This window comes from Amphiprion ocellaris, chromosome 16 (assembly GCF_022539595.1).
Source record: "Amphiprion ocellaris isolate individual 3 ecotype Okinawa chromosome 16, ASM2253959v1, whole genome shotgun sequence".
Lineage (NCBI taxonomy): Eukaryota > Metazoa > Chordata > Actinopteri > Pomacentridae > Amphiprion > Amphiprion ocellaris.
Window position 1 is genome coordinate 24,939,329 of NC_072781.1, and position 15,328 is coordinate 24,954,656.

At 38.3% G+C, this 15,328-nt stretch overlaps 1 protein-coding gene across 1 annotated transcript in view; it reads right to left on the reverse strand.

Annotated features, from left to right (window-relative positions):
• Positions 1-15,328, reverse strand: part of LOC111573998 (pleckstrin homology domain containing, family H (with MyTH4 domain) member 2) — a 42,205-nt gene that overhangs the window by 25,640 nt on the left and 1,237 nt on the right. The window contains exon 2 of the mRNA XM_055018785.1: positions 14,025-14,160. Within this exon, the coding sequence (XP_054874760.1) occupies positions 14,025-14,147 (123 nt within the window). The 5' untranslated portion in view covers positions 14,148-14,160. The remainder of the gene's footprint in view (positions 1-14,024; positions 14,161-15,328) is intronic.

A 15,328-nucleotide genomic window follows, 5' to 3' on the forward strand; every position in this document is an offset into this window, starting at 1 on the left:
GAGACACAAGCAGAGAGACAGACAGATTTAAAGACATAAGAGTCCTTTGACACATAGGACAGGCAAACAAGGACATAGCTGTACCACACAAACACATGCAAACAGAGATAGGCACACGTGAAGAAAAGCAGCATCTGTGTTGAGGGCAAGAAAAAGTCCAAATATTTTAAGGTTAGCCGTAGGCATCTATGTGGTGGTGACTGGGCAGCTGGAGACCAAAACTGCAAGCGGATGTTTGTCTGTAGCACAGAAGGTCTGGGTAGGTGTGTGTGATACTTAGACTGAGAAACACTGTCCGGCTTTGTCACTGCGATGTTTTATCCCTCTTTATCATCATGTGACATCCGAGGTGAAGGGCTTAATGCTCTTTATGACCTTCTTGATTGTGTCTGATACACAATTAGTGCATGTGAATAGTAAACCCCACCCAGCACACAGGAGTGTATTTTGTCGCATTCTAAAAGTGGAATCAATCAGACCGGAAGACCATACCAGAATATGGCACTCCACCCTTTGTGGTTTTGGTTTCCACTTCATGTACAGTGTATGTGAGGTATACTGTACAGTGTAGGTTCCCTCCTAAAAGAAAAGATCTAGTGGAATTCTACCTAGACGTGTCTCATTACTCTGTGCCATAGCGCTCCACTGATGCCAAAAAAGTATTGATCACTCTATTAGCTGTTTTATAAAATTATTGCAGCTTTTTATGAACGAAACAAGGGGCTGCACAGTGGCTCGGTGGTTAGCACTTTTGCCTTGCAGCTAGAAGATCCCCAGTTCATGTCCCAGCCTTCCTGGGATCTTTCTGCATGGAGTTTCCATGTTCTCCCTGTGCATGTGTGGGTTTTCTCCAGGTAATCCAGCTTCCTCCCACAGTTCAAAAAGATGCTGAAGTTAATGGGTAATTCTAAATTGTCAGTAGGTGTGAAAGTGAGTGTGATTGTTTGCCTGTAATGTAGCCCTGTGATAGACTGGTGACTTGTCCAGGGTGTCCCAGACAGTCAGCTGGGATAGACTCCAGCCCCCCGCCAACCTAATGAGGATTAAGCAGGGTATAGATGATGGATAAATGGAAGGATAGATAAATAAAACAAAAAAAAGTGACATCAATAGCATTAGGGTGCAAGAGTTGGAAAATAATCTATATCATATCATACACTGAATATCTCATTTCAGTGTGTAACTTCTGATATCTCACCATTTTTAGAAGAAGCATTGCTGTAATTAAGTAGAAGTATCAATAAAATTATCCAATAAAAGAAAAAATTCTACATGAAAAGCTAAAGCACGCAGGTATTAGCAGTAAAATGTAGTTAAATTTAGCAACAGTGTGTCAGCAGCACGTTATTGTTGTAACAGCAGCAGGTTTGAACTAGTTCATATCCAGATTTATCTGAAGGGACAGCAGATAAATCCAAGCAATTAGTGAGAGGTAAAGAGAAGAAAAAGAAAAAACTAAGTTCTGACACAAAAATGTGATTTCACTGTTTAGGACTTTTTTCCCTAATCTGATTTCTGGTGAGATATTTGAAACCGTGTGAGAGGTAAAGTGGGAAGAGCCACTATTTGATAGAGTTGTTAATAATGACTAGACCTGTGAAAACAACGAACTCCTTTTTATTTTGTCCATTGTGTCAAATCTTCATCTTAAATGTAACTAAAGCTGTCAGAAAACTATAGTAGAATGTACAGTATTTCCCTCTGAAATGTAGTAGAATGCAGATATAAAGTAGCATAAAATGAAAATGTTCAAGTGAAGTACAAGTACCTCATAACTGCAGTTAAGTAGATGGCACTTGTGTATGTCACTACTATTTTGAAAATAATTCAAAAATGATGGTAAAAGCATAACATGTTGGAATTTTTTCTATCTTGCTAAATCTTGTAAGGGTTTCCTTTGAAGGGATGCGATTCACATTTTTTAAAAACACAGAGACACATACGCAGATAGATATAGATTAGAAGAAGCCTGTGTATTAGGTGAAAGGCTGACAAAATCACTGAAAATATAACACACATGGTCTCTTTGTCTCCACCCGGAGATGTATAGCCGACTGTTACAGCTGGAGGCCCCGCAGGCCAAAACTAACATCCCTCCCGAATAGCTGCACCCACACATACAACGTGAGTTTTCACTTTTGTGCAAATTCTACGCTGAAAACAGTTTATAAATGAATTTGACTTGATCTTCATACATACACGTGCATCCACAGAATAACTGACTGCTTCAGCTTGCAGACTTACTTCCTGTGCAACACACACACACACACATACGCACACACACACACACACACACACACACACACACACACACACACACACACACACACACACACACACACACACACACACACACACACACACACACACACACACACACACACACACACACACACACACACACACACACTAACACATACTATTTACTAAACTGAGTATTTCCTCCCCTGGGCAATTCAACCTTTACACAAGGCTTCATTTTTTTCTTGCTTTCTTTTTCTTCCCCTCATTCCCTCTCTGTCCCCTCATTCAGGCTTTCTAGGATTTCAGCAATTTGCCAAGACTACCCAGATTCACTCAATAAGGCAGAGTAATTGAGAATTATTTCTAGTTTTAACATTAAATGAATGATAAATCCAGTCCAGACATTGTTAATGTGGTAAATGACTATTCTAGCTGGAAACAGCTGGTTTTTAATGGAATATCTCCATAGGGGTACAGAGGAACATTTCCAGCAACCATCACTCCTGTGTTCTAATGCTACATTGTGTTAGCTAATGGTGTTGAAAGGATAATTGATGATTAGAAAACCCTTGTGCAGTTATATTAGCACATGAATAAAAGTGTGAGTTTTCATGGAAAACATGAAATTGTCTGAGTGATCCCAAACTTTTGAATGGTAGTATATTTGGAATGTTCTTCAAAGCAAACATTTTTTTAAAAATATGCTAAAAATGTTTTATAGGATTTTTTTTCTTTTTTTTTAAAGAAGAAGCAGTACACAGTCTGCCAGTTGGGTAAGATAATTTTACTTGATTACTATGTGAAAGTTATTGTTTAAAAGCTATTAAGGTATTTGCTTTTAAGGCAATTCTCAAAAATACATCAAGTTCAACAGAAAAACAGTAAAAACAAAAAACTACTGGATGGATATATATATATTATAGGTAATGCAAAGTAGAGCCGCAACGATTAATCTATTAGTTGTAAACAATGAAATTAATTGCCAACCATCCATCCATCCATCCATTATCTATACACCGCTTAATCCTCATTAGGGTCGCAGGGGGGGCTGGAGTCTATCCCAGCTGACTCGGGCGAAGGCAGGGGACACCCTAGACAGGTCACCAGTCTGTCGCAGGGCTACATATATAGACAAACAATCACTCTCACATTCACACCTACGGGCAATTTAGAATAATCAATTAACCTCAGCATATTTTTGGACTGTGGGAGGAAGCCGGAGTACCCGGAGAAAACCCACACATGCACAGGGAGAACATGGAAACTCCATGCAGAAAGATCCCGGGAAAGCCGGGACGCGAACCTGGGATCTTCTCGCTGCAAGGCGAAAGTGCTAACCACTACACCACTGTGCAGCCCGTAATTCATTTTTGATAATTTATTAATTGGTTTGAGTAATTTTTTAAGGAAACAAAGTCTAAAACCTGATTGCAGCTTCTTTAATGTTCTAATATTCTGGTTTCTTTCCTCTGCTAGGGCAATGAACTGAATATCTTTTGGTTGTGGGCTAAACAAAATATTTGAGGACGTCATCTTGGGCTTCGGGAAACATTGATCAGTATTTTAACCATTCTCTGACATTTTAATGACCAAACAATGAATTGAGTAATCAAGAATATAATCGACAGATCATTCAACAGTGAAATTAAAACAATAATTTGATTTAGTTCAATCAAAATCTATGAATTTGATTAGTTTTAGGCCGACTGCAGAAATGTATCAACCTTCCATCCATCAATTAGCTATACCAGTGTTCTCCTATAGAGGCTTGTCCGGGGCTGTAGGCTATCTCAGTTTATCTTGAGTAACACAATGAAACAGACAAACACGCACATCTACAACCAGAATCTCCATTAACCTATGATACGTGTTCCTGAGCTGTGGGACACCATTGTGCTGCTCTTGCTATTAGCTATAATAAGGTAACTGCCATATGACCATTGCATTTAATACAGCTCCTGTAGTCTGAGACATACATTTATAACACACAGACTTCACTCTATCCTTTATATGCTTATTCTGCTGTGGCATCGGTGACCTGTTACCACAGTTTTTCAGCACCAGAGGCCTCAACAGTAGTATGAATCGGCACTTGAAATGACTTCTTTTAACCCGCCGTCCTTTAAAGAGTGAAGTGAGACCTAAGGGGGATTTTGTAGTGACGTACATCCGCCCCCACACAGCTTTAAAACAACAAACTCTGGCTGAGGCAGTGGGAGCCACAGTGGCGAAAAAAACACATCAGCAGGGGTCTGAATGTTAACATGATGAGCTCATAGCATCAACATGGTGACCAGTCATTCTACAGCAAACCCAAATGAATAAAATTACTACATGGGAACTTGACCAGTGGACCAAGTGTAGTCGACATACTGTGACAGAACTTCCATGCTAATAATAACTGACCTAAAGACATCTGAATTGAAGCACTTATCAGCAGTATATGGCTGATTATAGCTGTCTATTAAAAGTCCAGTATTTAATGACCTGCTTCATTCACCTCTGACATGATAGATATGATGAAACTACTTTGAATTTAACAAGGAATTCACACATGCTTATTCATTCCACACTAACCATCAAATTTAATGTGATTTGATCACAATATATATATAAAAAACGACAGCAACAACAAAGAAACAACTGAATATCGGTATATTAGATCTGTGGTTGCCAGCTTTAGTTAAAATGTATTCTTGTCAGGACTGGTCCTTGAGAAAGACTGCTGAACTCTGACTGAACTCTGGACACTCTGGGAAATTAAATTAAATCAGTGATCCTCTGTATGTGATAAGGACTAAAGGATTACTGCTATTCTTCATCAGACTGAGGACAAACACACAGACCACATATTAGAGGGTTCTGAACAGGACAGTTTAGTGCAGGGTAACAGTCTTGATTTGGTGATGTCAACTTCAAAAACTATTTCAAACGACCATGACTGCACAACTCAAATACTGCCATCCTCAATAAAATCAGGAGCGTCCAGTCCATTTCTAAAATCATTGCACTGGCTTACTGTACGCCAAAAAAATTACTTTAACCCTCCTGTTGTCCTCATTTACGGGCACCAAAAAATACTGTTTCCTAATCTGAAAAAAATCCAAAAATTCTGCAAAAAAATTCCCCAAATTTCTGAAAATTTGCAAAACCTTCAGGAAGAAAATTCCAATAATTCCTTACAAGTTTCCCTTGAAAGTTTTATTTAAAAAAAATCCCCCAAATTTGTCAAGAAAATTCTTGCAAATATTTTCAGAAAATGATTAAAAATCTTCCCCCAAAAAACAAAAAATATCTAAAGTGATTACATGTATATCAGTAAAACTTCTAATATTTTCTTTAAGAACATTCACAAAAAAATCAACCAAAATCCAGCGAATTTCACTGGATTTTGGTTGATTTTTTTTCTAAATGTTCTTAAGAAACATTTTTAACATTTTTTTTCTACCAAAAAATGTTCAAAGATTTCCCAAAAATGTTGAAAATGTGGACATCAGAAGTTTCACTGTGAAAATATATTTTTTCCATATTTTCAAACTTTAAAACGAGTCAATTTAGGACGACACGAGGGTTAAAGTACTGCTTTTGGGTTATTAAATATTCAATAATGTAGGACCAAAAAGACTCTGTTATTAATCATCAAGACCGCTCACGTGGTCTGGGCCAAGTAAACACTGCTCCAACTCTCAGTTCCTGTAAATCTAATAAAGTTTGTGTTCACCACGCAATTTTAATAAGGTAAACATTTATATTTATATAGTAAGTAGAAGCAGGAGAAGCAAAGGAAGAAGAATATATTTTGTCTTGCTGGGAACACGAGACAGACATGAAAACCAAGCTCTAAAATGCTAAATTAAGATTCAGTAAACAACCTAAAGGAGAGAAACAGAGTGTATGTTATTTTGACTTCAACAGTGTGTTTTATAGTACTGAGTGAAAAAAAATGCTTTAAACCTGTCAAATAGAATGGATACAGCCAAAAATATGCAGCCGAGACTTTCACATGTGCTATGTGGGCTGGAACAAAAACCCCACCAAAGCCAATCTTTCTTCCAAGTCTTTCCGGGAGTTTGTTTTGCTGTCCAGCTGAGCTTACTTCGACTCTGTAATTGACTGGAGCTGGGTCAATCCCATCATGCAGTGCGTGGTGGAGCCCTGTGGTCAGACTGCTGTTTACATTAGAGCTCTAATCAGCATCCCTGGAGAGCAGCTTTAGATCTAGGCCACTGAGCAGTTTGGGCCGGCCCAGTGCCGGCCAGCTGGGAGGGAAGGCCGGCTCTGTACCCACCAGACACACCACAACTCTCTACTTGAACGTGGATGTGTTCTTGTACTCGTGAGCCCGTCTTTGGTGCAGCATCCAAATCTTTCCAGAAATTATCTGTCAGCCAATGTGGTGAAAGTTTCTAAAAGCGTCACTGCTCACCTAAACTAAACTTTATTTCCACATACAGTAACAATGGCTCGAAGGATTATGTTTGACACCCAAAGGTCTTTTGGTTTTTCCATTGTGTCCATCTCATTCAGTCTATTTTATGTTCAGGCTGCCAGCTGAGTGGAAGGGCCAGCAGATAACCAGTTGATGGAAAACACTGCATTAACATCTGCTCTGTGTGGTGACCAGTTGAAGGAAGAGCTCAACTTGCTTTACACTGAGCTAATTCTGCTTCCTACTGTCTTCATGTCAGCAACAGGGATAATTTTAGTGACTGTTAGGATGATCTGATGAGGCAGTAAATGGGAAAAAATGAACTATTACTGTTGAGACAGCAGAAAAGTCTCTCTCCAGTCATCGATTAAACTCCTGTGGATCAAAATTACATCTTTATAAGTTTGAAAAAAAAAAAACCTTCATATTCTAAAGTAGCTTAGATGTAACCATTAAGTCCGCATCTCTATCTTCCCACAACCCTACAATCAGTGCAGCTCAAGCACACCAACTCATTTACGACTTTTCTCAAACACCATGAAACTAATTTACACTATTAGTTCTGTAAGTTTGTTAAATATGAAATCCTGGAAGTTGGAATCTGTGTTTTTGGACTCATTGGATCACTCTAGTTCCATGGTGGAAAATGTTCAGGCAGGGTGTTGACCACTGTTCCCTCTAAGCTGCGCGCGTGCGCAATTGCGCACTGCTGACACGGTCTCCGCGCACAGAAAATCTGCGCTGCGCACAAAAAAAAAATCCAACCTAAATTGTAAATAAAATAAACACGTAACAATTCATTCTGTGCTATTTTTCAGTGTGAGTCAGTGAGTGACCAGTGACTGGCTGCTGCAGCCAATGATGCGATTCACATACGTATTTACCATAGACTGTATATAATGGTATTTACGCAGCTAATCAACGTCAGGCGTCCTTATGTGCAGCCACCGTTGTTGTCATAGATATGAATAAGTAGATAGGACACGCCCCTTTGAGCTGCGTGCTACGGCGAGGCTAAGCTAGTGGGAGAAAAGTTTCAGTGCATTCCGTTGATGTAGACGGCATGAAAACGGAAACAAGTATGCCGTCTCACTGTGCTGCATACAGTTACACACTGTGTCGTACAATGGAGACAGACAGTCTGAGGACTGAAATCTTCTAAGTTCCTGAGTAGTTCTCTGTTAGTTTGAACCTTCAGACAGTCTTAGGGGCTTTCGACCGGGGTGGAGCCCGTTCAGAGTCGGAGCCGGTGTCTGACTTGGCGCCGGTTTTTTGTCTTTCCACCACCGGAGCTGCGGCTCCGGGCTCCAAAAACTGGGGCTTTTTCGGGCACCAACTCGTTGCTGGGCCAGACTTGGCCAGAGTTGAGAGCCGAGCATGTCACGGGCAGAGGGTGGGGTGACATCTAAAAACATCTAAAAAGATAAACATAGATATGATCATCAACTTATTGCGCGTGTTTAACCGCTAAGTAATCAATGCAAGCGTCGTCGAAGCTAAGTAGCTAACGCTAGCACGTTTACTGTTCAGTATCCAAACGTCTTTGATAATTACCTTTCTTCTCAAACGTGATCGCCGGGCATTGGAACGGTGACGCCGATGGGTAGCCCCTAACAGAAGGTTTTGTTGTTCAGCGATGGCGAGACACACTAGCAAAGCCATGTACACCACTCCAATGAAGTCCTCCATTGTTGTTGTGTGGGTTTCCGTACGGCGCGAACGCCGTTGAACGGCTACGTACGCAGTGACGTACACACGTTTTGTGGTGGCGCAATGACGCAGCTCCAACTTTGCGCCTTCCGAATGGAAACACAAACCCGTTCTGGGGCGGCACGAGATTTGAACCAAAAAAGCACTGGCTCTCAACTTTGAACCAACCTAGCACCTGGTGCTCTTTGGTTGAAAGCCCCTATCTGAGGACTGAAGTTTTAAAAGTTTCTCAGTACTTCTGTTAGTTTGAACTTTCTGGTTAACAGAAGCCTTAAAACTTGTGACCATGAGTCTTGATTTCACATTTAGACCATCCATCTGAGTTCTTCTCAGACCTTCACCTGCGGGTTTTTTAGAAATCCTCAACAAACTTTGATTCTCTTCACTGAACAGTAAAGTTTGTGGAGATCAGAAGGTAACATTAGTTTGATCAATGCCTTCAACTACTAGTAGACTTTATCTGGAAAGCAGTTTTCTGAAATGAGTTCTTAGTAAATCTATCCACAATCAAACCAAGAACATAGAAAGAGGAAATGTTTGAAGAAACAACTTGATGTTTTCATTTCAGACTAGAAAACGCTTTAAGAATTTTATCTGTTTTTGCTCTTTTTGATCGCTTTATTGTCTCTTCTGTGTAATTTGATCTTCTAAAGTCTAAGTGGTTTCTTTTGAAATGTTTCGTCTTTAGTTTGATTCTTCTTAAACGTTTAGTTTTGCTCGTTTCTCACCTTTTATTCTTTTCTAATGTCTGATTTGATTTCCAAATGTTTTGTTTTTTTAATGTTTAATTGTTTTTTTTTTAAAATGTTTTATCGGCTTGTTTGAGTTTCTTTTTCTTTCCCAATATTCAATGTTTCGATTAAATCTTTAAGGTTTTTCTTTTTAAATGTTTTACCACCTTTTAATGTTTAATTTTCTTTTTAAATGCTTCATTGTATTTTCTGTGTAATTCCTAAATGAACTTTTATTGTCTTTAAGATATAATTTTCTAATTAAACATTTAATTTTTTAATTAAATGTTTTGTCTTTTTTTTTTGGCCTTTTTCAGCTTTTTATTGGATAGGTGTAGTGAGAGACAAACAGGAAAGAAGAGTCGGGGGGAAGACATGCAGCAAAGGGTCGCGAGTGGGACTCGAACCCAGGACGCTGCGTCGGGAACCAGCCCCTGTACATGGGTCACCCGCTTAACCCGTTGAGCTATACAGGTACCCATATTTTGTCTTTTTAAAGGTTTAATGATCCAATTAAATGTTTTGCATTTTTTAAAATGCTTCATATTCTTCTTGTTTAATTGTATTTTTTAAACGTTTAATTCTGGAAAATATTTCATCTGTAATTTTGAATATTTGTATTTTAAAAATTTTGTTTAATTTCATAATGACATGTATTGTATATTGCTGAATTATCTCATTCAATATTTTGTCTGTTTAATAGTTAAACATTAAATTACATTACATTGTATTAAACAGACAAAATATTGAATGAGATAATTCAGCAATATACAATACATGTCATTATGAAATTAAACAAAATTTTTAAAATACAAATATTCAAAATTACAGATGAAATATTTTCCAGAATTAAACGTTTAAAAAATACAATTAAACAAGAAGAATATGAAGCATTTTAAAAAATGCAAAACATTTAATTGGATCATTAAACCTTTAAAAAGACAAAACATTTAATTACAAAATTAAATGTTTAATTAGAAAATTACATCTTAAAGACAATAAAACTTTAAATAGGAATTAAACAGAAAATACAATGAAGCATTTAAAAAGAAAACTAAACATTAAAAGGTGGTATATGTACATATAATTTAATTGTATTTAATGTTTAACTCTATTAAACAGACAAAATATTCAATTAGATTATTCAACAAGATACAATACATGTCATTATGAAATTAAACAAAATTTTAAAAATACAAATATTCAAAATTACAGATAAAATATTTTCCAGAATTAAACATTTAAAAAATACAATTAAACAAGAATAATAATATTAAACATTTTTAAAAAATACAAAACATTTAATTGGATCATTAAACCTTTAACAAGACAAAACATTTAATTAAAAAATTAAATGTTTAATTAGAAATTACATCTTAAATTTCTTAAATCTTTTTAATAATAAAACTTTTTAAAAGTTTTATTGTATTAATTTTTTTTCCTTTGATTTAATTGCTTTTTGTTATGTAGTTTATTTCTTTAATATTCTTTTTCTGTCAAGATTTTAACCTCAACCTTAAAAATGAAACAAACCCTTAAATCACAATGAAAATACTTCTGTTGTCACAATCATGAGTTAGTCAGTTATTCAGTTTATCAGTTCAACTTTATTTGTTTAGCACCTTTTACACAGATGACAAAACTAAACAAGCAAAGAGAAAAAACTATGCTAAAACTATGATTAAAACTCAATAACATATTTTTAAAAAAAAAAGATTTAACATGGTAATAAAATATGTTGTGTCCAGGGGATGGAGGGAGTTTATTGAAGTCTTCTTGGGCTCACATGGGAAATCATTTAAAATATAAACTTGATATTCAGTCTAAGGAAACTGCAGAGTGACAGAAGAACCAACAATATCTCCTGTTTTCTCCTTTAATGAGTCGACTTTTCTTGTGCTTTCAGACCAAAGAACTACAGACTCTTCACAACCTGCTCAAACTCTTGGTACAGGACCTCACCACACGGGTCAAGAAGGTTTCCTTCTCATTTCTACTCTGAAGCTCACCTTCTCCTGCTCAATATGCTGACAAATGTTTCTGCTGCTCTAAAGTCTGCTCTCCAGAACTTCCTAAAAACTCTCAAAGTCTCTTCTGCTGCAGGTTGCTTTGTAGAACTGTTCCAGAAAACCTCACTAAACCACATGGAGGGGCCTCAAGATAGTCGTCCAAATGAAACCATACAAAAACCAAACTAGCACAACCCAAATACTCAAGTCTCCTGCAGCCTACCAGAGAACCTCTGAGAACAGAGAATCAGGACAGGAACTCTTACCTTCTGGACAACCAACACTGGTTCTCAAACAAGAATACAGAATGTGTCTGACCAAAAACCTCTAAAGACTCACTACAGCCAAGATAAAGACACAACTCAGCTGCAACAAATCCACTAACCACTGCACACATTAGCACCATGTGTTAACTGTGGCTAAAGAACCACATTTACCAAGACAACTATCCAGTACAAAGCCCTAAAACACACCAAGAAACACATTAAAGCCTATTTTACTGCTGGAAGCTGCAAGCCAACGCCTAAAGAACAAACTACAGCAATGGAGCCAAACCCAGTTCACTGGTGAAGAGAAGCAGAGGAAATGTTTGTCTGCAGCTAAATAAAGCAGGAAGACACTGAGCTGCTCAGGTGTTCCTGATAACACCAAGCAGCCACCTGGACAGCCAATAGGAACACAGCTTCCTGGAAGTCCAGAGGGCTGGGTTAGTGAAGGAAATTTAGTTTAAAGTTGAAGCAGAAAGTTAACAAAGAAAGTTGAAAACCACCTTCTGATACCTGAAATCTCTGAGTTTTCACACAAAGAACACCTGAACATGTCAAACTGGTTCCATAGTAGAACCATCATTGTAAAAACGTCATAGATAGATAAGATAAAGATAAAGATAAAGTTCTTTATTTCTCCCCACTCCAGGGGAAATTTACAATAGTAAATAGTCATAGTATGGTGTGTTGCTCAAAAAACATTAGGACCCGGCTGTCAGGGGACAAACATGTAAGAAACATGAGAACAGAGAGAACCCAACCAGTAGGTCACAGTTTATCATCCCCCAGTCATCTCCTGAAGTCCATATGGTGAGAGACATCAGTATCTGGTTGTTAATTTACCAGAGGATGCTTATAATCATGCTGATGTGGTCTGTACTCTACAGTATTTTAGTGACTCAATAAATGCCTAAGTCAACCCGCCCGGCCAGCAGCAGAAGGGTCCCCCCACATTAGAGCCAGGTTCTGCTCGAGGTTTTTTTCCCTGTTAAAAGGGTGTTTTCCTTGCCACTGTCACCTTTTGGCTTGCTCTGGGGGTCAGGCATATTGGTTCTGTAAAGTGTCTCGAGACAATTTGTCTGTAATTGGTGCTATATAAATAAAACTGAATTGAACTGAATTGTTTTATTTAAAATGCTTTTTAGTTTTTAATAAACATTTAAGAGCCTATATATAATCAATAAATGGCCTTTGCCTGTCTTAAGAAAAACTCACTCAGAACTGTGATATGTTAACAGTACTAAATAAATCAATAAATACATGCATACACACATAAATAAGTTAATACATTAACTGTGTTTAGATAAGATTTAGATTTTTAAAAAAAAGTTGTTTATGTTTTTGCAGAATCCAGTATTGCTCACTGGTTGGTCATTACATTTTGTTAGTTTGATTTCACTGTTTAAAATGATGCCACCTCTTTTCAGACAGAACCTGTGATAATAAAACAATACAAAATTTTTAGTTCCGTGTTAATGAAGCACTTAAAGCTTTAAGTATGGCTAAATGCTTTTTTCAAAATTAAATATATCACTCCTTAGGTGGTAGTGGCCCCAAGTTCAGTAAAGTTGGAAAGATATTCACAGATTCACACTTCCAGCATCAATAACTCATTAGATATAGGTTGTCAAAACATAAACGGTGCCTCTTTCCCATTGTTACAAGGCAGACAATGTGCTACAAGCCCAGTTTTATCAAAAGTAGCTGTCTTTCAAGCTACAGGAATAACATTGGTGTCTATGGAGTGAACAGGGTCCGTCTGCAATTTGCAAAACCACTGCAACAGTAAAGAGAGACAAATATTCAATAACTTCACTCTTATACATTGTAGTGTCACTAAAATCACTGCAGCCTTCAACTGGCTCCTGTTGACAAAGTGTTTTAACAGAAATGTAAATGCTGTAATTTGATTCTTTTAATGAACCATGTAACTTGAATGGATGTGATGCTGGTGTGACCACATTGCACACGTCTGATGTTGCTCACAGTGGTCCAAGGAACGCTCAGGGAGTTTGTGTGTTTGCTCAGACTCAGGAAAAATTAGAGGAAACATTGGTATTGTCTACATCGTTTTGCTCATGATGTGTCTTCTACCATATAAATTAATACCATCCATCCATCCATTATCTATACACCGCTTAATCCTCACTAGGGTCGCGGGGGGGCTGGAGTCTATCCCAGCTGACTCAGGTGAAGGCAGGGGACACCCTAGACAGGTCACCAGTCTGTCGCAGGGCCACATACAGAGACAAACAATCACTCTCACATTCACACCTTCGGGTAATTTAGAATGATCAATTAACCTCAGCATATTTTTGGACTGTGGGAGGAAGCCGGAGAACCCGGAGAAAACCCACGCATGCACAGGGAGAACATGCAAACTCCATGCAGAAAGATCCTGGGAAAGCCGGGACGCGAACCAGGGATCTTCTCGCTGCAAGGCGAAAGTGCTAACATCCTCTGAGTGGCGAGCTACTTTACTCCTGTAACTGTTGTATAAACTTCTCACCTGTAAAGATGTTTTCCTCTACATTTCCTGACTCAGACAGGATTCAGACTGGCACCACATAAATCATAAATTGGCTTCTTTGGTGTCAAGATATTTAATTAAAATCATGAATTTCCTCAAACCAACCTTGTCTGCAGTAAGTTCTCGAATCTTGATGATCTGTACTCTGAACTTCATGAGCAGCGCCTCCAGAACCACACACTTCTCCTTCCAGTCCTCCTGGCTCATCGCCTCCTCCCCGTCTGCCATGCTGCCTGACCCTCTGGAAAACACACACAGTCATACACACAGCAGTGAGAAACTTCATAATAATGAAGTGATTTGCCAAATCAGCTGTCCTTGAAGCTGTTTCAGATTTACTGGCCTTGGCCACTTGAACAGCATAAATGTTTGCTCATATATTTTCTGTTTGATTGATATGCGGAGTTGAAAGAAAAAACATTTTCCGTGCAGACATTTATCAGCTTTTGTTTTGCACATTTTGCAATTCTGTTCCAAAAACTACATTTTCCTCTGAACTGTAATCATAAATATTCATATCAGAGATAGACAACTGTCAAAAATGGAAACAAAACACAAATGGACAGAGGGTTTGTTGTTGAGCAGATGTTTTGCCATCAGCCAGCACCTGAAATATTCCACCGTCGAGCCCAGCTGGACCAGTGTGGGCAGTAGGCGTATCGCTTAGCACAGCCAAACAGGAAAACACCTCTATTGGTCCAAAATACCTCAACACCCTCCCTAGGTCAGACCTGCATCACATTTTCCAAGGCTAACTTTGGAAAACAAGAAGTAAACACAGAAACAGAAAGAGGGACAGAGAAAGGGACAGAAAGAGAGAGAAAGAGAGAGAGGGAGAGAGAGAAGAGATGAGAAAGACAGATGAGGATCTATTATGAGACGAGAGGAGGAAGATAGAAAGCCTGGGTTTCTCTCCTCCAAGTAATAACCTCTCATTACCAGCCTGGCCCCCTCACAAAGAGACTGCAAACATGTGCGGAGGAAGGCCATAAACTGGTTTCCACAGGCTTATTTCTGTTGCTTGTTTGCTGTGGTAAACACTGACGAAGGCAAGAAATAAAAGAGCTCACACTCCACAAAACAAAACAACATAAGGGACTTTGGCAAAGGAATTTAATACAACATATTGGTACAGTAATAAATAAAATATAAAAGCATGTCCTAGAAGTTAATAAATTCAATTCTTCATACTAGCTGATTGACTAACACCTTTGGCATGGGAGATTGGTGGTTCAAATCCCAGTCAGGGCATAGTTGTCCAATGAGGACCCTTAGGCAAGGTCCTTAGTGCCCCCGCCTACCTACCTTATATTGTATCTACTCTCAGATGTGCATCGCTTATTAGCTGACTTCAAGGCAGTAGTAACATTTTACCCATCCTGCAATTTTCTAGAGGGTTACTATATGTG